Here is a 25,394-nt window from a genome sequence, read left to right as displayed (position 1 = left end):
AGTTCTCACGGAGGAAGATGGAACCAAGAAAAGTTCTATTTATCTCTGTTAACCCTCCGAAAAACTCCTGTCCCTGCTTAGATAGCCCTGCCAATGTGCCATGATGTCATCCCCCTGGCGTGCAGTGATTGATGCATCCTGGCTGCCAGCTCTGCACTAGCGAGAGGCGGGGGAGCGGGGATAGGAGGTCGAGGTGGGGAAGGGGTAAATTTTCCACAGATAGAGACATCCAAATGTGAACGGAGCCCAGCGTGGGGTCAGTTCAGAGCTCCAGCCAAGCATACCTGCACTGTGAATGTTCTGTTTTCAATGCCTGGGACTCATACGGTCGGTCAGTTTTGATGTTTCAAAGGCGTTCACGAGCAGTGGATAGCGGTGATGGTCTTGCTGGCGGTAGTTTGATGGAGACACAATGGGGGGAAAAGGCCCGGCTCTGATTACGTCCACTCCACTCCATCTTCCCTCCGAGTTCTGTTACATATCAAGTCCGAGGGAAGGAGGGGGGGAGCCGAGAGATGGAAGGGGTTATTGTGAGTGGAAGAGTAAGTGTTTCGCAGATAGTCACGGAGACGTGCTGAGATGAACTCAACGGGGAGCAGCCGTCTTCTTGTCAGCAAGCCAAGTTAGTTCTGGTGCTTTAACGGCTCTATCATATGCTGTTTCGTGACGTTTCATGTCCAAGGGGAGATACAGTAGAGATACAGCGTTTTCCAAGCTTGAAATTGTTAGCTTCCATGTGTGTGCAGTTATTTTGAGAGATTGAGACATAACATTTCTCAATTCTTTTATGTTTTATTCATGCATGTAAATGTGGACGAAAAGGTTGCAGGAATTGCAGCACATAAACATAAATCATTGTGTGAACTAATATGAAAAAAAAGCCTCATTTGTGGAGCTGCAGACATCCAGTTTGTCTGACTCAGGGCATGCATGGGAAAAATGTTTCCCAAAAGCAAAATACATTGTACTTTTCTTCCTTATGCAGTTAAACGCTGTCGTATTTTCCTAAAACATTCAAGGAAAGCAGCTCAACTCCTCGCCAATGTGACTTTTTAACACCGTGTTTCCCAGAGGTGGTCATTATTACCTTGGGATCAATATTGGAAAATAAACATCCACGTTGACAAAAAAGTCAATGATCCTTCACTGAATGTGTAAATGAGTAAACGAAACCTCACGCTTTTCAACTCAGTATTGACAGATTCACAATTAATTGGAGCCTGTTTTGTGTTCTCTTCATAAAAGGATTAATGTGGCGCTTATTCAAAGCTTAAAGGTGCTTCTGACTGTGTTGTTCTTGAGAACGGTTGGCAGTGTGAGCGGGAGGGATGGACCAGCATGCAGGTGCTGATTTTTCAGGTAAAAAAAAAATAAATAAAAATCACAGATGGTCAATGTTTCGTTATGTTTAGGCACAAAAACCACATGTTTTTTTGTCAGGAAAAGATCATGTTTTGGTTTAAAATACTGAGTTTGCGGCACAAAAGCCACTTAATTTTTTTTTTTTTTTAAAGTCATTATGCTCCAAGTTTGCTGTCTTTCAAACCCTTTCATACCCTGTCACCTGCCGCCTGCAGCCAATCAGGGAGGATCTCTGGAATCAGCACCAGTTTCACCCAGGCGTCATCAATCTGCCCTCCTTTGGAGCTAAACTGCACTCAGTTGTTCCTCGACAAAACTATGAATCAAACGTACCCCCTCAAGAGGCATAAGCAAAACAAACATATTGTTTGTGAAGTTCATAACATTCCCGTCTTTGGTACTAACATTACAGCAGAAAAATCTACCAAAAAGACTTTTTAAAGGAAAAGTGCACGCTCTCTTTTTAAGTTGTAGACAGAAAAAACATTTTTCAAACATCACGAGTTCATGGCTCATTGAAATGTTGATCAAGCCATTAAAGTTTTGGCCTAAACCCAAAATTTTGTTCTATTGCCTCTTTAATTTTATCAAACTTTTCTTTTTGATATTTTGTGCTATTTTTAAAAGAGTGATTTTAGCAGACTGTCAATTTTTAGATAGAGTCCCAAAATTCATCCTTAAAATCATGCACTTGTACTGAAAACAAAAGTTCTCATTTATTCAGTGACCTACATTTTTATAATCTAAATTTTGCACCTTGAAGCATAATATTTGCATTTCATTGAGTATTTTGCTTTTTTAGATTTACACTGTTTCAGTGATGGTGTTTAGATACAGATAGTTTGTGTCTGTGTGCCTCTGCAGGTATTTAATATCTTTTAAGTGTGTGTTTGTGTGTGTATGTCTTGAATTAGCCATGTACATGTTTGTGTGCTTATCCGTTTGTTGTCATGCAGAGCGCTGCGCACGGCGTGTCAGAGGGAAGGTGTCTGCTGCTACGCAATCAGTACCGGCCCCCTGCTCCTTTTCACTGTGGTCCGGCAAGTGAGACTGAACATGAGGCGCAGGGAATTGAGGTGCATTGATCTGTCCTCTGCAGCGTCTCCCTGGACTAGTGAAATCATTAACCTTGCTGGCACAGACACAGGAAGCAACAACAGAGTATCTTTGGGAGGTTAATTAAAAATAAAAGCACAAGGGGGAAGGGCAGGGGGTGTATTCACCAGGGAAAAGTGCACTGACTTCCAAATGAGCTCACTCCAATAGCTTACTGGATATGTTTGTGGTCAGCGCATGATGAAATATAAGGAGAAGCTGTTTTCTTTATGAAGCCAACCAACCAACCGAGCTGCTAAACATTAACTTTTGTTTCAAGTAACATACAATAGATGGAAATGATACAAAAAGGCATAAAACAAGCATGTTTAAAAGCTTAAACAGTTTAGGAATTGATTGTAACTGTGCCAGTGTGGTAAGCTTTCCAATGGAAGCCCAGTGTTCATGTTAAGTAATGTTTTGACCTATCACATAAATATACTGGGTCCCATGACACACAGCAATGTTCTCGATACCTTTAAGCTGCTTTTAACTCTTACTCTCACCCAAGCAAAGAGCATACGCTCTACAGCTTGACCTGGACTTGTATCCACTTTGTATCTGTTTAGGCTCATCTGCCACGGCTGGCCCCAATGACAGGCAGTATTTTCATAACGCCTTGACCTGCAGTGGTCCAGCCATCATCCCTACTTATCCAGGGAACACTTATCCTTTTGGGTTTGTGTGAACACTCAGCCCATTCTCACTCCAAACTTGTCAAATAGCTCTGCTCTGTCAGTGCTTTTGGCATCCAAGTATGATGCCAAAAGCCAACTTCTGCGTCCAACCGGGACGTGGCTGGATGGCATCAGATGACAATGTGCTCGGACAGAACCGGTGGCTGGCTGGACCGCACCAGGTGTACCCACATGCAACATGCACGGGCAGCATCACTTGAGAACATGGCCAGACGGAACCGGTCGTGTGCGCATGAAACACTAAAGGACAGAGTAACATAAGAGCGTTGCCGGTAACCATGTAATATAAGAAGTATGAGTGCGCTTATAGGGCGGGAGGGGAGATGGATGGGTCCCACAAACAACTGACTTTTGTGTGGGAGTTCAGAATTTGCTCCCCGTGTGGATATGTGTTTGTTTTACCATGTGCCTCTTTTGCCTAAACCTAACCGTCTGTGACTGTTGCCTAATCCTAACCATCATGATGGTGCACTGTTGTGTAAACATAAGGACTGTGCTGCTCATCCCACCGCATGTGCATTTATTGATATGACTGTAATGGCATCCCAGAGTGTAAACAGCTGACCCAGAAATATACCTAAAATGTCAAAAGTAGACCCAGATGGTCACTGATAGAGCGGCACCATGAAGGTAAATTGGAACGCCACAGCTCGCTCAGTTGGCCCGATCTAAGCAACAGCCAAATAATCACCCTCAGCTTTTTCGTCACGATAGCTTAACTAGCATGCAAGATAATGAGTAGAGTAGATAGACAGAAAAAATGTTAAATTACAGGAGCATGGACTGTGCAAAGTTATATTACTGTGTAGGCTTTTGTGTTACTTAAAAAAAATGCCCTATTTATTGCCAAAATGTATAGTATTTACTACAGTAATTGTGGTGCTCCATTTATAAACTCCAGTGTTCTCCACATTAGATGAAAACGATATCATTGTAATATCTACACTTACAATAACTTCAAAATACAAGTATAAACATGACCAGAAGTCATCCAATGAAATGCCATTCAGCTGAGAGACCTTCAGCATCTGTCAGTTTCCAGCAGGTGTGACAGCCTCAAGACGAACGGCGGCTGATGTTTAAATGTCAATAAAATGTCAGATCAACCCGTATGATGAGGTTTGTGAGTCGTCATCGATAAGGCCGGTGTCGAGAAATTTTGGACGATTTCAGCTTCTTGGGACAGTGACGCAAAGTGAAGCGAACATTTTGGCAGACCTTGTCGACAGCGACGGCTCGAGTTCTGCCTGAATTCATACATTCTTTATGAATTTGTTATTGAAAAGTCTCATTATGTTCATCAAACACATATTGGGACCAACGACTCTGTGCCCAATATCGTGTACAGTACAAGAGACATTATTTAAGAAGGCACTTCATTGGATTACACCCACACACAGCAATGAGTTGTTTTATTAGCTTGCTGCTGTTGTTTACAGCATAAATAGGTTAGGTGTTTGCAGTTGTGTGAAAATGTGATGTGGATCAACTTGATAGGCCGGTTGCGCGGTGTTATTGCAGTCTGTGGTCCCTGGGAGCACTCAGGAAATGATGCTCCCCCTGTCAGCGCTGCAAAGCCCCTCTGCCTCAAGATCTATGGGTAATTACTGAGACTCTGCTGACTCAGGACACACACAAACCCATATGAACACTACAAAGCCCCTACACACATGCAAACAGCTCAATATGAATTCAGACACATGGACAAGCCTGTGGCAAATGTGTTCATTCATGATCATGATATGCATGATCCTGGAAGGTCAACGAGTCGGCTAATTAGTCAAGCTACAGAACAATGTGCAGGTAGGCTGCAGGGGACTGATCACCTCTTTTTGGGTGTCACCCTGTTTAAGCCCATATTTATAAACACCCAATGCACTCTGAGTCAAAATCACACCCATTCCTCGAGCCAATACTTAGTCCAATGGAACAGAACAAAATTACACTGAGGAAGCTCTTAGAGCAGTCATGTTCAAAAATGGATCACCAGAAGGTTTGCGTATTGCATAGATCCTGATCCTGAATCTTTCTTATGATAGGTGTTTAACATAAATATCCACAAATCTGAGGAAAAGTCACAACAGAAAAGGTGATTTTTTTCTTTACTGTCAAACTAAATCCAGTTGACTGTTTTCTGAATTCCAACAGGAACTGCTGCTGGCCAATGCTGCAGATTCATCTAAATGCAAACAAATTTGAGCTGAAAATTTGAGCTCAGGTGTGGCTATCTCACCATGCACCAGTTTAAGTCAAATATCAAAATATTTTTTTGACAAAACTAAAGCTCGGGATATCAGATCAACATGATTCTTAAAACTCTGGAAGTCATCTATTTAATCGTATACAGGTATATCCAAAACCTTTGGATATACAAGGTACAAAACTGTTCACGATTTCAAAATGTGTGAAATGCTTTTCTCATACTGTGTCTGAGAACAGATCTAATACACCTCATATGACAAATGATGGCACTTAAAAACAGCCCAGTGAAAAGAACCAACTACAGTATAACATACAAAGCACGTAACTGCCAAAGTCCTGCAAACAAAGAGTGAATTCCAAGCAAAATTAGCCATTGGGGACATTTATGCATCATTTTAGCCATAAAGCAACAGCCCATGTCCCCAGTTTGCACTTGATAGATTATTAAAGGTGTACACAAGTCATAACATGGGTTTCCATAAACCCACAAATTTTACAAATTGAAATTGCAAATATAAAATATAGCTACTGGAAACATTAATTTTGAAACATCTCCCATTTATTGCAAAAACTTTTTTTTGTTTTTTATGGTTCACATGATGCACAAAACAGACAAACGCTACAAGAGGTATTTTTTCATAATTCTTCAAAAGTTGAACAAACCATCCAATTCCTCTGTAAAATTATAGACTTTCACCTCCCAGAAATCTCTCATACATGGCTGCTCCCTCGTATAAGGAGCTTGCCTTTCTGTTATTGCTCGTATAACGATGACTAGTGCGGTGGCTGCAATAGTAATAAATCTGCTAATGTTTTGAACATCCATCGCCATGCCTCTTGGCATGTTATCGCAAGAGGAGAAGTCGCATAACATCACTCAATGAAAAAACAGTCATCTCCCAATTGTGTTTTATCTACATTAAAAAAATATCACTTAAGTTTTGCACAAATCCATACTAGTTTGACTATACAGCTTAGAAACTTAATAAATGGCTTCATAATTTCTTAATGCATTTTGCTTTGATATATAAACCCTCTTACCATTACCTAAACCCATTAAAATGACCTAGCTCTGTCTGTGAGAAATATTTGTAGAAAAATTCTACATTTCTCTGGTGATAATCTTTTGGTTTTCAAATAACAGGCACAACAACTTCCATGGCAACCACCCACAGGACCTCATGATGTTTCAGTGAGAGAAAGCCCATCCCTTTTCTGAGATGAAATAATTCCCAGGTTTATTAGCCTCTGGAAATTGGCTTCAGTGGGAGGCGGAAAAACAAATCATTTGAATACATACCCGGGTGTCCTAATGTTCATTTCAATGCTGTCACTTAGAAGGGGGGAGGGAGGAGGGACAGATAGAGCGCATTGTGCCGCTGACAGGATTGGCTTTGTGTGTGATGAATGGGGCTGTCACAGACGGTGACAGGTTTGTGTTCAATACATGTGGATGTACAATACGCTCTGCATCCCGTGACAAGCTGGGAGGCTTTTTGTCCCGATAATCTCCATATCGTTTAATCTCCGGCTGCTTATGGCGGATGTGGTCACTGAGGGGTGTGCCATGGCCGCTGCACACAGACTGTCGATCCTCAAGAAGCAAAAATGGGACACAAAGTTGACTGATGCGTTTAAGTTTTTTTTCCTTATTGTTCTCAAAGTCACTGAGAGTTTGTGGAAAATACAGATTGGAGTTTCTGCCTCTACAAACATTTCTTAGGCCCTGTTCATTCTGTATCTAAGGTGATCTATTATATTTTAACTGGCCCTGAATATCGCCCCTGAAAATCGCCCAAAATACATAGAGGATGCAGGATCCAAACACTAAATAAGCCACCATTAGAGAAACATGTACAAATGTATAAACATATATATTGTAACTTTTTTAAGTATTAAGGACCCAAAAAAAAAAAAAAAATCTGATCAGAATGTTTTTATGGGAATATCTTGATTTTCAGCATTAAACAAAAACAAGGAGGCCAAATCCTGTCATAAGTTTTAACTTGAATTATAGCTCAATATCCACATCTGGACACAACCTGCACAGAGGCACAAAAAAGTTAATAATATGTGTTTTTTTAAAGCACTGAAATGGCTAAGTGGCAGATATGCTCTGCAGAGTGGGAACCTGGATAAATTAGGTAAAATGCTAGAGGCAATAAATAAATGAATCATTATTATTGTAAAATTTAATTCATGTGTGATGTTAGTAGTTGAGCTGTCTGTCTAACGAACACATCCATAGCACCTGTAGGCAACTGAGGCTAGTTTGAACATGAAAGATGAGCTCAGTCAACGATCCGTGTTTCCACTTTTAAACAAGAGCATCAGGACTCATAACATCACCGTTGTTTCCTGCTCTCTCTTCTACTTGGATTCGCTCTAATATAAAGGGTGAAGTTTTTTGGCTGATTTATGATTCACCCAACCAATAAGACTTTTTCTACTTCTACAGAGGCTCCTCCTACAGAAAGATTTACAGGTTTACCGAAACAGAAAGAAAGAAAGAAAGAAAGAAAGACACTGCCGTGTCTGTTTTGTTCATGTGTTTACAACTTCACATCCAAAATGATTACTATCATTGACAGGGAAATTTGCTCAGCTATGGTTTAGCTCTACAACTATGCAACATGGAAGTATTGACTGAAACAGTTGTGTTTCAATTACCTCAGAGGACTCACCCTCACCTTAACCTAAACTTAAACTTTAACCAAAGTCTTCATCCTAACATCATTTACATTACTGCCACCTCCCTTACCCCCCCACCATAAACTTTAACCCAAGTCTTCAGCCTAAAATTTCATGATTTACACTATGGGGACTTGTCCCCAAATGGAAGGCAAGTCCCCACATTATCACTGTGTAAACATATGTCCCCAAAACATGAGTAATACATGCGTATACACACACATTGTAGCATTATTTTTACCCCAGATTAAATGACATTAATTTAAATTGATAAGGGTTTAGGGTTGAATTTCAACCCTAAACCCTAAGAATTTGATTATTTATGTCATGGGGACTTGTGTTTTGTCCCAAAAAAGAAGCTGAGTCCTGACAATGTGACTTTGTAAACAGATTTATGTCCCCACAACATCAGTAATACTTACCCACACCCACCCACACACACACACCCACACACACACACACACACACACACACATGAATTTCAGTGGTAATTAAAACTACGGTGATCCACAATCTCTTCTTTGACTGAGTTTGATCAAAATGAACCAGCTCAAAGCCAAATGAATTAAATAAACAAAAACAAAACCAGCAATTCCACAACAGGGCTGAACATATCTGAGTGATGATAACAGCAACATGGAAAATATGGTAAGAATATAATAGCATACATGAAGTGAAATGAAGGAAATGGAGAAATTTATTAAAACGGCTCTGCTGCAGGAAATAAAATCATAGAGGAAGTGACTGAGTCTGAGTGGGAGGGTGAATGCATGCATGTCTGTCTCTCTAAGATTTGTATTTATGCAGGCAGACAGTGTTAAATGGAACAGGGAGGAGAATGAACTTTTGAGAGTTACTATGGAAAATAAACCCTCACTTTATCATACAGCCAGAAAATCTTTTTTTTTTTAAAATCTATGCATTTTTTTTAAAATTGGCAGCCAAAGAAATTCAGGTATTGAATAATGATTACTGTCAATGTTTTGCATGAGCTAAGCAGTAGAGTATTAACACTGTGATTTTTTTTCTTAGGTCCTAGAAAACAAAATAAACCAGTTTGGCTGTTTGTTTTAAACTCTGTCTTGATGCTGATTTGGAAAATAAATATAAAACAGAGACACAAAAGCTTTTGAGTTTCTCTCCATGGATTCATTGCTCATAGTTGCGATGGAGAGTGAGCCTATTCTTAATATTTATGAACAACTGCAGCCGTGTAAGTTATGGACACAGAGCAGGCCAAGACCTTGGTTAGTATTTTCACTCCCTTAATATTTATGCTCCCCCGACATTTTTTTCCTTTTGCTATTTTTCCTGTTTTCCTGTCCATTAAAATATCTCAACTTGAGAAATGAGGGAAGCCAAAAGTAAGTATAAGAACGTTCTCCTATTGTAGAAGAATTTTGCCAGACAAAAAAAGGTCGATGAGAGGTTAATAAATCCCTAAATATCATTGAGGTTTTTTCCAGGGGAAAGTGCCCGACTAATGTGGTCTGTCATATCCTTTCTTTTAAAAAGTCTTTTTTTTTTTTAAAACAATGCAATTGAAAGAATGGAGTTTTGGTGAGTCTTTTTAAAGCGTCACTATTATGTGTTTTGCTGTAACTCTTTGTCTGTTTCACAAGGAATTTGTATCATTACAGGAACTCCAGCGTCTGGAGGGTTTCCCCTCGAAACTTCAGACGTCAGCATGACTCAAAGAAAAGACTGGCTTTAATTGTCTGGCTAATGGTATTACTTTGATCTCCTGAAGCATTATCGCTATTTAAATATTTCAGAAAGAGTCTCTTCCCAGAGGAACAACTTCAATCTGAATTATCTGTGGAAAATAGAAGGAAATAATAATGATTTAACTGCTGGCGAAAAGCATCCAAACATGTTCCAGTAAGTACTGTGCTGCACCTCAGCTGTAATACACTTAGTTTAATAGCTTATATTTCACCCATGTGGACACATTCATTATTCTGTGAAGCCTATGGTAATTGGGCCAAATAGCAGTGTGTTTGCCAATAATTCTCTGTGTTTGTTTTATCCTGCTGAGGCGAGAGGTGGTTTCTGCATCATGACAATCCATATTTTACATTGGGCCTTAATCACAGAGAGGTATATTGCATTTACTTTCATAATGATTAAAAACTCTGGCAGTCGTGTTGTCCTGTGTGAGTATCTCCATGTGGTCGTCCAAGTAGGCAAAACAAACACCGGGAGTTACAACTAATCATTTTTACACCTGTTGCTCTCTGCTGGATGGCTAATCAGAGGTGAACAAATCTTCAGTCTGGAACAAATAATTATGTTCACTAAGACATCTTACCATTCAATTGAAAATAATAATAATAATAGTAATAATAATAGTAACAACAACAACAACAACAACAATAATAATAATATAATACAGCTACTAAATATCAAGTGTTTATTTCATAATATACATTAATGCAGTACTTATTGTTTTAATTTTAATTTAATTTAATCTAATTTAATTCTGTGCTTGACCACTGATCAAACTTCATTCATGGACTAAGTTTTCGTTATAATGTGTTATAAATCATTCAGAGGTTGTCACAATTAATAAATTACAAAAACTTTAGCAATATCCTTACATTTGCTTTTTGGGGGCTGGGGAGATGGTGGTGGGGTTGGAATATCAACCGCTTTGCTGGATTGGTTAGCATTGTACATTTTTGCATACCATGAATATGTTATATTTGTATGATTCATGTGCTGCATTATTTTTACATTTATTGGGCATGTTGAAACCCTACGTTTAAATTTTATGTTGTGAAAATGCTGTGTTTTATGTGTTGTTAGGTTTAGGCACAAAAATCAATTGGTTATGGTTAGTTTAAAAAAAGTACAAATGTAAAATATGCACAGTTTGCAGAAATCAACAATGCCAACAATTTGTTTTAGACATTGGGCTGAAAATACATTATTTAAAATAATGGCAGATAAATGTCTGTGGAAAAGGCAGGCAGATCATCAAACAGAGTGAGCAGGAATTATTGGCCTCATTGGTAAATAGCATTGAATTCATAAAAATGGGAAGCGTGACGGTAAGATTAATGCACCGTCAAAGGCCAATCATAGGCTGCCAAAACCTCAAAGTGGGTAAAACTACAATAACTGTGTTAGACTTAGAAATAAGTACAATTTCTAGATGATTTCCTCTCATTAATCTCTTGATAGTGAGCTGCATGTTATTCCCCGACATTCCAACGTTTTTGTTAAATATGCCTTTTTTAAAAAAGGGTTACATTTCCACAAGCATACGAGGATGACCACTTATCATGAAATGTTTTCATTCTGGAAGTTTCCCACCACAGCCCTGTCTGCCGAATATTGACAGGTAAAGTATACACTGTGCTTTCACCTTTAACCTCAACTTTAAATAGAAGATAACACAAACTCAATCACCAGCATCCCCATGGGGATCATTCAGTAATAATCAAGGACAAACGGATGATGCAATGACCACATTCACATTTATAATTTACTGTGGAAATTACCTCATACCCTGATTAAGATAATATGTATCATACATTTTTCTGAATGCTTGAAAAGCTATAATCTGCTTACAGGTCCACCACAGACTTATGATAACCAGCAGTAAATGCTGTACAATAGAGTTCTGGAGGTGAGTATCACTGGTATTTTTGTTTTAAAGCTGTTTATAGCCAGTGTTATGTGCCTTTATTTAATACATTTAAAAATAAAGGCGAATACTTTTGGCAGAGTAGCAAATCTATTGATACAGCACCTCGACAATTGTCCACCTAAATCCAGATTTATCAAATGTATAGAGTTTGTCAAAACTATCTGCAAGAGCTTCTTAAAGTGAAGGACGAATTGATCTAAAAAATATTTTTGAATGTTAGACCTCAATTAAATAGATGCTACCAGTGGTTATCAGCCTCACAGGTTAGAAGAGCCTTCTACAGTTATAGGTTCAGAAGGCCGTCAGCCAACATTGTGAAGTCACAGTTTCGTTAGGATAGTGTTTTTTTCTTTTGCACAACTTAAACTTAATAAAAAATGAGTTGCTTGAGAGAATATGCTAAGTAAAAAGGGTTTGTATATTAAGCTTAAGCTTCAGTGTAGCTGCAATAATTAGCAGTTACAGTTTTAATTTCATGATTAATATTGGAGTTGAATTAAATCATGCTTTGTGTGTCTTTTGTTAATTAACATTGATATAGTTTGAGATGAATTATTTTTGTTCCATACTATTTGTTCTCCTTTTAATTTAATAGCTTGATGTTATTTATTCTATATTAAGTGCACTTCTCTTCGAAAATTGTTAACAAGGACCGAAATAAATTACCACAAATACAAAAAATTTCGCATCAAAACTGTGTGATTAGGTTTACAAAAGATCGTGGTTTAGATTATATTTGTAACGTAACGTAACGTAACGTAACGTAACGTAACGTAACGTAACGTAACGTAACGTAACGTAACGTAACGTAATGTAACGTAACGTAAGCTGGCTGAGTTACTTACGGACATCAGTTTAAATAAGTCAACACTGACTTTTGGATTCACATGGGTGAAAGTCCTGTGTTTGTCTCACACATCCACCACCCTGACCATCTCTGTCTGCAGACTTTGTTGCTCTTCATGCTCCGTCACCTGATTTCTTTTTTTGCTCCTGTCATAATTATTAAGGAGATCAGAGTCCGCTGCGTTACCTTAAAAGGCCACATTATTACAAATCTAAGCTCGCATTGCCAACTCATAACAGCTGATAATCACTGATATCACCTATTCAATCAAGTGATAACATTTTGAAGCAGGTGAATAAAAAGAAAAGGAATATCTAGTATAAAAATCTATATATTTCCATTTTGGGCAGAATTTCTGCAGCTGTGTGGAGGGAGAGACCTCTGTCATCTTAAAAGTACATGAAAACAAATACCTAATATTTAATAATGGCAGTGAACAAACACCGTAAGATATGGGTATGAATCAAATAGGCCTAATCTTACTTTTTGCAAGCATATTCAAGTTTTTACTTACGCACTTTGTTGTGGTTGAAATATATGAAAACAGAACCTCTGCTCCGAATGACATCAGTATATTAATGTGGATTTAAGTGAAAGCACTCCTTGTGTTCCAATTAAGCATCATAAGTCTTACTGTGTGTGCATTTTTTACTTTTATAGAATTGCCTAACTTCCCAAAACATGATGTACACTAGGTACGACTTAGCAGCTCTGAAAGGTTCTGCCTCTCAGAACTGGATGTGTACTTATCCTAAATATTGTTTGACCTTCCCAGTGCCGGGCTATTACTCTCCTGTGAGTCCCCATCACCTCTCCCAACTCCCTTCACTTTTTTTTTCCACGGATGGATTTTTTTGTTGCATTAATCCTACAGATCAGGTGGGTTTTGTCAACGTGTTAAACTTTAATACTTTGGGTCATTTATCTTTACGGACAAACCCGAGGTCTGTCAGCGACCAGACAAGCTATTTCCTCATTTGGTTTGGGAGCAAAGTGGCGCAGAAGAGAGCAAAGGGGGAGGAGGGGGGTGGTGGTGATGGTGGTGATGGAGTGGAGTGGATTGGGTTGGGGGGGGGGGTTTCTCTGCTCACCAGTTAATGAAATCCTGATGTGAGGAGGGAGAGGAGGACTGGGTAGAGGGGTAGAAGGGTGATCTTGGAGGTCGAGGCGCCACACCATCTAAAGAAAACGACGCCCCTCCAGAGAGGTGGCTTCACTTATTCATTTATGTTTTTCTTGTTTGGAGGAGCTCGTAAAGAGAACTTCGACGATCGGCCCCTCATTACGTACGCTCGGACGCTGCATCAGGGACCCGTCGGGCGCCCAAGTGGACAAGGATAGAATTGCAAGTGATTAATTTGTTGAAAGCTCCCCTGGAACGCGGTGTGCTCTCACAAGCATTTGTCTTCATTTGCCAAGATATGTACAGTGACATGAGAAGATGGGACTTCGGAGCCCTGAGTGGAGTTTTTTTTCCTTCTCATTTTAGAAACCAACAGTTCAGGCTGTAGTCAAACATCTTGTACATGCTGGTTGTTGCTCATACATTGTGTTACTCTTTACAAACTGCTGAAAAACATTTTCTCGGTTCATTTAATAGCTAAAATCGTGGAACTAACGGACAAATAATGAGTGTCATAATGAGAGTACATTTAGTTATGTGCCTGCACAGAAGCAAATGAAATGTCAGTGCTGTACTTCACTGGTATAATTGCAACATATAAATACATATAAATACAAGTCTGTCGGTATTCAGAAAGATTGCAATATGTGTGTTAACATGAATTAAATTTGTTGGACCTGGAACAGGAAGACACCAAAGAGTCTTTTCTACTGTGTTTCAGTGATGGCTGTTAGAATATAGAGCTACTTAACTTGTGTTTTTACCAGATGAATAAATAAATAAATACAATAACTTAGAGCACCTGAAATAGTTTGCAGAGACTGTTTTTGCACTGTTATCCTGTATTTTTATTTGTGCTTAAACCTACCTCAAACCAAAAAGAGGTTGTAAAAGGAAATGACATTTGTCTGTTATCACTGCTAAGTAGAAATTTAACTAAAATTGACTCCTGGTTGTTTAATTTTGATGTAAAAGGTTTTTAGAATAAATGTTAAAAATGTAACTTTGTGTGTATCTTAAAAGAACTTCAGCCAACTAAATTTTTATTTTAACTTTGAGTAAAGTAACTCAATTATCTATAACACAGTTGAATGCCAATACTTTTTTTGAAACTCCAAAAATGTATTGTATTTGTACAAAATATAATTTTCTAGTTGTGTAAAACTTTGGCTCAAGTGAGGCTAAAAATATAAATTGATGCAAAGTGGAAAGATTGTTGCAAGTAGAAATCATGATTTAATTATTTGTGGAGAATGTGGATTGGTTTAATTAAGATTTTTTTCATGTAACCATAGTTGACATATTTAGTTTGCTCAAACTGTTTTGTTTTCCATTTGGGAAAAACTAGAAAATTAGATGTAACAAGTTAAGGTAATTTTTTAAACGTTAACCTAAAGTCTCCTTTATTTCCCAGTGTACATTTTCTACATTATTAGCCTATTTGGGGGATTTTATTTGCCGATCTCGGAGCCACATAAATGTGACTTTGCCCAAAACAACAGCAGCAATATTTTTCGAGCCATTTTGACAACTCTTTATTTTTACTCTGCACTTTGGCCTGTTGAACATTTACGTTGTGGTTGTTCCTGATCACAGAGCAACTCAGCAACAGAGACCCATGATCATTTATAAATAGATCTGGCCACCTGCACTCTGTATCTGTGTGTGTATGTGTGTGTGTATCTTGTAAAGCAAAGACCATATACTGAATTTAAGGGCTACTCAGCGACATTTATCTCACAAAAGACAGCCTTCCCAGTTAAGCCTTTTTTTTGAAAGCCAGTATATATATTTTTAATTACTGTCTTGATGCTGACTTTTAGTTCCTATAAAATTCAAATTGTCAGTGCAATTTTTATGTTAGCAAATAGCAAAACAAGATACTTCCAATGCACCCACAATATGATCAGAGTGTGCTGAGTGTGCATTTCTTCAACTCGCTCAAGCCCTCAGAAAGCATGTCGACACACCCTGATTGGCACCAGGCTGTTTTCAGTTCTTAATTAGGAGTCAGTCCACACCCACACCTGCACAACAGGTGATCTGAATAACCCTCCAATCAATTCAATTTCAGCTAAAATGAACTGAAAAAAGGGATATGAGCAAGCTTTCAAAAACAAGTTACATTTAGACACAAATCCATGTACAATGGCGGACTAAACCATTTTGCGCCTTTAAGGAGTGAGAGGAAGCTTGGAAAGCTCCTACTACTTTTTTTTAACACACAAACTTCAGTTGTTTTGTGGCACAAATTACTTACTACTACTATTAATTCAGGGCTTTTTAAAGGCCCCCTCCACTGGGTAATCAGTCGTCTACCCCCCCCCCACCCCCCACCCCCAAAATTACAACGCCCCTGATTATGATCACTTGAGAGGACACAAAATGCTAGTTGTACAGTTATAACTTAACCCCTTCAGTTTTGTAAACCTTAAATGTATACAGTCATTATTAACTAATAAAGAATAAAGGAGACTTCATCACTTTGTCCCACAAGGTAAATGCAACCAACAACCCAAAGCAAGGAAAATTATTATTTTTAATTAGAACAATATTAGTGTTGGATCATTTTAGTTGCTCTTGTTGGACAAGGCGCCTCTGGGCAACAAACTGTACACACACACACACACACACACACACACACACACACACACACACACCACCAATATAAATCTAATGTCTGGTATCAGATTCCTCGCTGTACCTCCAGTCAGTGAGCTAATTACACAGTAATGAAGCTAATCAAGAGTCAAACAAGAGAAACATTGAGCCTTAATGCTGCTGTAATCCTGCTTAAAGCCTCCACATATCCTTCTTTATGATCTTAAAAGGGCCCCGGTGGGCCATTACAGAGCAACAAGGACGACCACGGTCCTCTCCCAGAGGACGGGGGGTGGTGGTGAGTGGACTGTGTGTGTGTGTGTGCACGCTCAGACCAACACAATGAAGCTGCAGAGGTCTACTGTAGCTTTGTGCTCAGAGGTGCAAAGGCTTGGAAGCGGTTTGGTTTTGTTTATTTGGGGATCACTGCAGCCTTACTGGGAATCCAAATGGTTCAGTGTGTCAGGGGAGGTGAGCGGGTGGTGACAGAAAAACACAATAAAACACAGTATGTGGACTACAGAACTGCAGTTTATCTATTTGTGTATGTCAGAGGCAGGTGTGTGATTTTTTTTGGGCTCTGATCCCATAGAAAAAATAAACTATTTATTTTAACTTTAAAAAGTTAGTGTGCAGGCTGCCTTAAAAATTGCTGTAATTTTGTAATTATTCAACTTTTCTCTCCAAATTTAGTCTACCTAAAAATCTGAGGCGGCCTGGACACTAAATTCTTTTCACAATGAGCCATCGTTATAACATCACCTGGTTCACGATGCACTATAAAAAGCTTAACTAAAAATGTTACTGTCTAGGCTACCTTTAAGTTTTACATTGACTGAATTTACTAATTTACAAGTAATTCGCAATGATTCAAAACAAACTTTTATAGTTAAATGACCCGGAAAGGATTTATGCATAACTGACACAGTTAATTAATGTTTATTTGACTACAAAACGTCAATTTGTTTTGAATCACTGCAAAATTACCTCAACTAGTCTTCCTGAGTTCAGTTAACTCAAAATTTTAAGGCAGCTGGGACAATAATTTTCTTTAAAAAAAAGAAACATTTTTTTTTTAACAGTGTGGCCCAACAATGCAAATATACACTGTTGTTGGCAGCTGTGATGCGGGATTTAGAGTGGTATATGTAGTATGATGTAGTGAGAGAAAATTATGCAAGTTGTGCTGACAGATGTCAAGCTGGCTATCAATTTCAAAGTCAAGGGCTTGTTACTTTATTTTCTCTCATTCTGAGATTTTACCTGAACTGCTGTACCACTTGAAAATTCTTATGATCTGTTATTTAAAAAAAAAAAAAAAAGCACTCTTATTTTTAATGTGAATTGCATTGTGGGACAGCAGTATCCACCAACACCACAATTATAATAAATGTGATTATAGCAAGCAGAGATTTTCAAGTGCTATATTTGACTGAGATATATTTAAAAGACAGTCCGGTCAATTAATCAATAACCAACCCAGCATTTTTCAAGCAAAAATGCCCCTAAAAATTACTGGTTCAGGCTTCTCAAATGCTGTTTTTTTTGTCATATGTGATAGTAAACTGAGCATATTTGGGTTTTGGACTGTTGGTCTGACCAAGCAAATGATTTTAATATAGTGCTTTCACTACATTTTATAGACAAAATTTGATCTGTCAAGAAAATAATTGATAATGTAATAATACATTGATAATACAATAATGAAAATGAATAGTTGCAGCTTTGATACCATTTGGCTAGGGCAATATACCAAAGTTTCTGAGTCCAAACTGAGAATCTGATATTTTAACAAAAAATAAGTATGAAAAGACAAATAAAAATGTTTCTATAATGTATGTCAGCAGCACCTGCACCAGCATTCTCAGCTGTTTGATTCTGATCAAACAATAAAATCCTATCAATCATTAACGCTCCACACTCTCTCTCCTCAGAAATATATTTAACACCAGTTTCGGAGGTTTGAAGACTACAGTGTGACATCTACTCAAACAAAGAATACTGAGGATAATAAATGATGTACTGGATTGCACTTGATAGAGAGTAATGGCCAATGAGAACAGGCCACGTCACCATCGTCTCCTCCAAACAGCGTGAGGCTGCTGTGGAGGTGAACACCTGTGCGTCTCGACGTCTCGACCGACGTCAGACTGCAACGGTGCGCTCGAGTACAGCTTTGGAGGAACATTTTCCAGGAGTGACACCAACACTGACTGACGCGCTTGTAATTTGATATTTGGCTTCAAAACACACACAAACACACACACACACACACACACACACACACACACAAGAGCAGGTGTGATCAGAGGGCTCTGTGAAGGATGCCGTGGCCTCACCATTAAAAAAAAGAAATCAGCAAATCCGTATATCGTTTTTTTTGTCTCTATATGAATAAAATATATGTCTCTTAAGTGAGCCTTATAATTATTATATTTATTTTTTATTGTAATATTGTTTTAATTATAAGACATCCAAACTATTTACTCCAATATTACAAATAAAATTGTTCATGTCAACAAATAAAAATAAAAATAAAATAAAATAATTAACAGAAGTGTCGTGAAGTCTCATCAACACACACACACACACACACACCTTGATGAGGCCCTTCAGTGAGCCGCACAGTTAGTGTTTTACAGTGGAAACAGTCCGGTTAATAATGGAAACAAACACACCCACAGCGCCCTGGGCAGCCTTCTCCTGTATCATGTTATACTGAGAGGCGTTTACAGCTGTTTTGTTTCATAATACAGGGCGACACGCTGCGCTGTGAGAGCTGCCTCTTTACAACAGCAGTGGAGACAAAAAAAACCTCTGCATGCGGCCTTTACACACGAACAAGACAATAATTAACCCCAAAATAAATAACTCACTTTTAGGGACAATTTCCTGCAATTTTCCCCAAAATAACCATTTGAAACTGGGGACTGAAAGGATTTACGGTATGAATGCTGATGATCTTATGTTATTATAGCCTCCAATTAAACTTGTTGTGTTTATAGTATTGCTATGGAGATTTATTATTATGCATTTTGTCTCCTTTATAATTTGCTTTAATATATCTCTTATTAATATTCCCTTAATTGAAAGATTTTTTATAACGTGATTATCTTTTGAAGGTTTTTTAAAATTGTATTTATTAATTATCCACGAAAGACACATTTTGCGTTTTAAATAAAATAATTGCGCTTATCTTCTGAAGATTTTGTTTGTATTTATTTTTGTGTTTTAGCCTTGTACTAAACGGTGCTTAACTAATCGAAAACGAGGGAAAAGCATTCAAATTCATCTTTGCACCAAAAGCTTCGCAGATTGCTGCATGGAGAGCAGAGACTAGCGGTAACGCGCTGCAGCACTGTAACAAATTACATTTTCAGGATTATTATTGCAGTTGTTGCATTTGTCATCGCCTTCTTCGAGTCTCCGCGATGGAAGTGGATTCTTTCCCCTCATTTTCGCTCTGGATCGCTCCGAATTAATGTGGTGATTAATGACAGAAAGTGTGACCTTTACAGGGTGGGAGTTTTCCCACTGCTTTGATTTTTATCGAGCCAAAGGATGACACGAGCACCGCACATTTGCCCCTCCTGATTATTAACAGGACGAGTGATTTTTAAATGTTAAAAAAAGACCGAAATTATGTGCTGTTTGATAAATTGCTCCACAGAAAGTGAAAAATCTAATAATATTCCCTTGAAATGTAACGCACTACTTTTTTGGGCGTAAGGAGCCCGGCACTGATAGGACGCAAAAGCGAAGCGAATCATCCAATTAAATCCCTCAAGAGCTGGTGATTGATGATGTCAGCTGCTCTGCTTCTAATTAACGTTTAAATTAAGGCAAAGGAAGAAGAAAAAAAAGAAGTTTCTGACCATCGCTGCTTCACTTCAGACCTTAAAGCCTATTGGGCCGCGGTTTGGGGAGGTTTTAGGGCTATTCACGCTCAAACTAAATTTGAGGTTAATAATCTACAGCAGTGTGGATCCAGATGGTCTGCAGCGCCCGGTGCACTTTCTGTGGAAATGTGAAACATTAAGAGTCAAATAAAAATCAGCAGGTTTTCATAATCAGACACGACCCCAGTGTGGATGAAAGAGGCCTGCAGAAATAATGTGAAATTATCCAAATCTAGTCGAAAAAATAGATCAGACATGTAGATTGTCAAAGTATTTTTTCTGTTAATTAATTTCTAATACTTCTGTAAAATAAAATTATTCTAGCTCTTTTTTTTAATGGTGTCATATATGCCACCCCCCAAAAAACTACAACAAAATAACAACTGGTATGTCCTTTATAGTTTGCGATTTACTGCCCTTTATTTTCCAAACTAATTTTAAATTCACGTGTCAAGACAAATCACAATCACCGTGATATTAACATCCACTCAGACCAGCCGAGGTTGCTCAGCAGCTTCCTGCAACTTTACTCAAAACGATGCATGTCTCCATCCAAATCCCCAAATTTAATTTGCCCCTCACAAACTCCTGCTCGTTATGGAGAAATATATATTCAAAGCAGCCACAAAGGCTGGACCTCCAAGGTAGCTAATAGAATTTCCTGCTGTTTTATAACTCTGTCCCTAAACCAATGTCACCATATGCTCGTGTTGGCACAAGACTCTCCGCAGTGGCTTCCTGGGCGGCTGGCTTCATCCAAATGGGTCAGAATCATCTAATTGTATTAAGAAAAAATTAATAATTCACTAGCATTTGCTTTATTCAGCTTTCGCTTGTGTCAGAATGTGGCACACAAATTCAGCTTGTATAAAACTGGCTTCATTTATATTTTATTCTACTGTCAGGATAAATTTTGATTCTTTTGCATTTTTCTCATAACTGCAAATGCATATTTCGTTCTGCCTATATGCGATATCCAATCTTAAAATGCATTAAAACGAATAAAGTGGCGATAATAGCTATATGTGTTAAATTTGACGAGCCTTAAATTAAACAAGGTGTGTTTCCTCCGAGCAGACGTACCTGCTGCTCTCCTCGGCGTCCACCTCGTCTCCGTTTTGACTCTAATCCGTTTTTTCTCTTTACATCATAAACCCCATCAGTAAAATTCACATTTTCGCGTCCAGAGACTCTGAGTAACAGCATGGCGTCACCTTTATTATCCGCTTCTCTCACGCTACTCTGGATTTTGTCCGCGAGGTCATGCTGACACACGGGTGATGTACCAAGAAAAAAAAAAGAACATAAATAAACAGCAAGAATAAAAATAGATAAACAAATTAACTCGGACAATTTGTTATTTTCTTTCTTATATTTCTTTTTTGTGTGTTTTTAAAATCTGAAGAATGTGTAGCTCCAGTCTCAGAGATGAAACATTTTAAATATCTCAATTTTTATATAGAAAATATATATGAATCTGGCTCCCATAATGTAAAAAATATGTTTTTAGTTGCATATTAGAAGCAAATTACATATCTGCAGTTATAAAAGAAAAAAAAATCCATCACCTGTCATGTTGAACAAAGGGTTAACCTGAACAGCTTCTGTTTACTTGTAGGCAAATCTTTTTAATAGACTTCCTAATCAGCTCCGTGGATGTGTTCATCATGGCTATTTTAAGCCAAATTCCCGTGCAACACATCGCCGAATGCGCACATTACGCATAACGCTCTGTGCGTAATTACGCACGAAAAATGCCTAAATGAATATCACGGCTGGAGACCATTGTTGGCTCGGTTTCCTCCAAACTTTTCCATAATGCAAAGATGCTGGTGGCAGTATTTTAATGGCCATCGACTCTCCCTTTCTAGCAGAACACACCAGCAGAGGGAAACAGATGCATAAACATTCAGGGCATCTTTCTCCTCGGCAGCAACAGACTCCTCCTCTCCCCCACGTCCAATTAGTTATTATGGTCCGGCCCTTTAAGACGCAGCAGCGGGTCAGCAAGTAGTGTAGTGTTTCTCTAATTGAACTTCGCCCAATCAACAATAACTCGTTAGCAGTCGCTTTCTTTTTCTTGCTGCTTGAGACAGCTTTTTTCCCCTTGCAGGGATTCACCCCCCTCCAGTCTGTTACTTCCTAAAGATCTACATGGAGCTTGGCAGAGGAACTACGACTCTCTGAGGGGAATACGGGTCCGGCTGCCTTTACAACTACGCCCGAAGCATGGTTATTTTGGAGGAAAGCTCTCAGGCGAGCTAAGTTTCGGCTTTGAGTGTCAAAATATAGAGGGAGAACGCCGAGCAACAGAAGAAACACTCGTGGACGCTTAAAAACTGCCATTTGAATGAAATAACCAACTTTGGTGGAAGCGGCGATTCTTCGGGACTGCGATGACCTCCAGTAAAGACATGAAGGCAGGTTCAGTGTTGCAGTCCAGCGGCGAGGAGAGGAGACGCGCTCCCTTGGACCAGCTGCCGCCACCGGCCAACTCCAACAAGCCTTTAACGCCGTTCAGCATTGAGGATATCCTGAACAAACCGTCAGTAAAGAAGTCGGTGGCCAGTATCTGTCCGCCGAGAGTGCTGGAGAAAGTGACGGGCTCTAACTCGGCGAGGAACGGGATCACCACTCCCTCGTCGCCGCTGTGCGCGCTGGAGGAGCTCGCAAGCAAAACGTTTAAGGGTCTGGAAGTCAGCGTTATCCAGGCGGCAGAAGGTAAAAAGATTCTCTCTCTCTCTCTCTCTCTCTCTCTCTCTCTACATATATATATATATATATTATATTAAAAATAAAACATACATTTTCAAATAGATTGATCAACTTTAAAACTGTTTTTTAAGGGGAAGCAAGCGCCATGATCACAGCTGACTCACAGCTGACATTAGAGCTGGGCTTGCTTCGACATTAAATGCGCAAATGTCAGCAGCAAAAAATGCGTAAAAATATAACATGTAAGAAATGTAGCCACATTTACGCATGTAGAGACGCATGCATAGGATCCCTTAAATTGTTATAATTGGCTAATATACTGTCTAAACGTGCTGTCAAAAAGTCAATCAGCCATTATGGCCTACATGCAGCGATATGTTGGGTGAAAATTGACAGACTGACATAAAAGAAAATGACACGCTCATTATGATTCATTGTTTTTGCATTATAGGCCTAACAGACATTACAAATTTGTTGAAATTCTTGTCTGGCTGAAGATATGGTGATAAATTCAACATATGGAACAATTATTTCACTTATTTTTAGTGCTAACTTGTTTTTTTGTGTGATATTTTTGACAGCTAGTTAAAATGATGAGCTCATGCTCATATACTGAGCAAAGCTCTTAAAATCTGTCTCTACTGAAATCAAGTAAAAAGAAATATTTTGCATTAAAGAAAAGGACAAAAACAAGCCTGTGTTCTGCACACAGGCCTGTAAATCAGTGCCTTCTGTTGCTGATGTCATTTTTTGGGAAAGTGAACCTTGCGGTTGTTTTACTCTCCTGCATGTTTTCGTTTTCTACCCCCTCCAAGGTCGTGAGCATGTCAACGCTTTCGGACAGCGGCAGACGTCGAAAAAGAGGAGAAAGTCGCGGACGGCCTTCACGAACCACCAGATCTACGAGCTGGAGAAGAGGTTTTTGTACCAGAAATACCTCTCTCCGGCTGATCGAGACCAGATCGCGCAGCAGCTGGGGCTCTCTAACGCGCAGGTCATCACCTGGTTCCAGAACCGCAGGGCCAAACTCAAGCGGGACCTGGAGGAAATGAAAGCGGACGTGGAGTCGCTAAAGAAAATCAACCCGCAGACCCTGCAGAAGCTCGTCAGCATGGACAGCATTGAGGAGCCCCACGGTGGGGGCCCCGAGGCCAGATCGCCCAGTATCTCCCCGACCTCCCAAGGACACCGCGCCTTCCCACAGTCCCCCTCCTCATCCAGAGACCAAACTACGGATGAATTCTCGGAGGACGACGAGGAAATCGAGGTGGACGATTAACAGTCAGATGGCCTGTGGTTTTCATAAAAAAGAATATCAAAAAAGGGGGCATTTTTCTTCCCAAACTTTTGCACGGATATTAACAAAAAAGGAGAATATATACATAAAAACATTTCAGGATTTTTTTTCTCCTCCTCTTTTTTTCTCCATTTTAATTTATTAATCGGACTTGTAAAGCCTTCCAAGTCTGTCGTTTAAGTTTTACCATTTGAGGAATATTTCGTTTCCTTTCAGACACCTAACTGTTATGGTACAGGGAGACTGAAAATTGTGTAAACATTTTAATTTTTCCACAGAGGGGGATGAAAAGTTGTGCAATTATTATTATTTTTTCATTTTTTCGGATCTGCCAAATATTTAAATCCCCCTTTGAGTTTTTTTTACATGCACATTGCAGCCCGGTGTCGATGTGTCTGTCACTCCATCCCTCTCTAATTAAGTGTATTTTTTTTTTCTTCTGAGCGAAATCTGCAAGCATGCAGGCCTGTTCGCAGCGCAAAGGACGCATCACTATTTAGTATCGACTGCAAACTTTTACACGCTCTGAGTTCTGTATATAGATCGAACATCCTATGCGATAATTTTATTGTAACATTCTATTTAATCAGCATCTATGTAAATAAAGGTTATATGATATTTCAAGAAGCCCCCGGCGCGATTGCATGTGTCATTGTGAAAATAAATAAATAAAATTAAATATATAGGAAAAGAAAAATGTGAGGGATTACAAATTAAAAGGAATAAAAAGTGATTTTAAATGGCATTTAGAAGGTCACAAAACATTAAGGAGAAGGTCATGTGCTGCTAAATCCCTTAAGAAATATTATAAGGACACTATAGGTGTAAAGGTGACCTGTAAATTCAAAAGTGAGCGCGACAGGCTCTGACCTCTATAGGAATTCTTTTTGAGATAAAGGCACTAATTCTTGCTTTCATAAGAATATAACAACATAGGATTTGTCCTGACAGATTAAGCAAATACACAAAACATTCCTCCTGCTTGGTAAAAATCGCCCCTTTTGAATAACTGACCCTCTGCTTTCAGCCCCCAAGTGCCATGACTTCAATTAGCCGCCGTCCACTGCCTTTCTTCCCATTCTCTCTGCGGGCTTTGAATACATCTTGTCACAAGAAGGTCCCGGTCTGGCTGCGGTGTTAAGAAAAGCTCGCACCCGCCCCTGCGCCATATGTTTTCCTCCTACCTTCTATGAATCGTCTTTAACACAA

At 38.9% G+C, this 25,394-nt stretch overlaps 2 protein-coding genes across 3 annotated transcripts in view; one reads left to right on the top strand and one right to left on the bottom strand.

The window, feature by feature from the left end:
* The window catches only part of pcgf1 (polycomb group ring finger 1), a 61,908-nt gene that overhangs the window by 19,103 nt on the left and 17,411 nt on the right, over positions 1–25,394 (bottom strand). The gene's annotated exons all lie outside the window — the stretch shown is intronic.
* On the top strand, positions 21,937–24,812 carry lbx2 (ladybird homeobox 2). Its single transcript, XM_042493772.2, has 2 exons — positions 21,937–22,894; positions 23,704–24,812. The coding sequence occupies exons 1-2, from the start codon at positions 22,570–22,572 to the stop codon at positions 24,165–24,167; spliced, it is 789 nt and encodes a 262-aa protein (XP_042349706.1). The 5' UTR covers positions 21,937–22,569; the 3' UTR covers positions 24,168–24,812.

Source organism: Plectropomus leopardus, chromosome 8 (genome assembly GCF_026936395.1).
Source record: "Plectropomus leopardus strain MGB_pleo_1.0 chromosome 8, ASM2693639v1, whole genome shotgun sequence".
NCBI lineage: Eukaryota > Metazoa > Chordata > Actinopteri > Perciformes > Serranidae > Plectropomus > Plectropomus leopardus.
Note: the sequence above shows the minus strand (reverse complement) of the source record. Positions and strands in the feature narration are given on the sequence as shown.

What these genes read in the sequence shown, in the direction of transcription:
- lbx2 (XM_042493772.2), top strand. Translation starts at nt 22,570, where the DNA reads ATGACCTCCAGTAAAGACATGAAGGCAGGTTCAGTGTTGCAGTCCAGC. An exon ending in CGTTATCCAGGCGGCAGAAG is followed by an intron (nt 22,895 to 23,703) that starts GTAAAAAGATTC and finishes ACCCCCTCCAAG; the next exon opens with GTCGTGAGCATGTCAACGCT.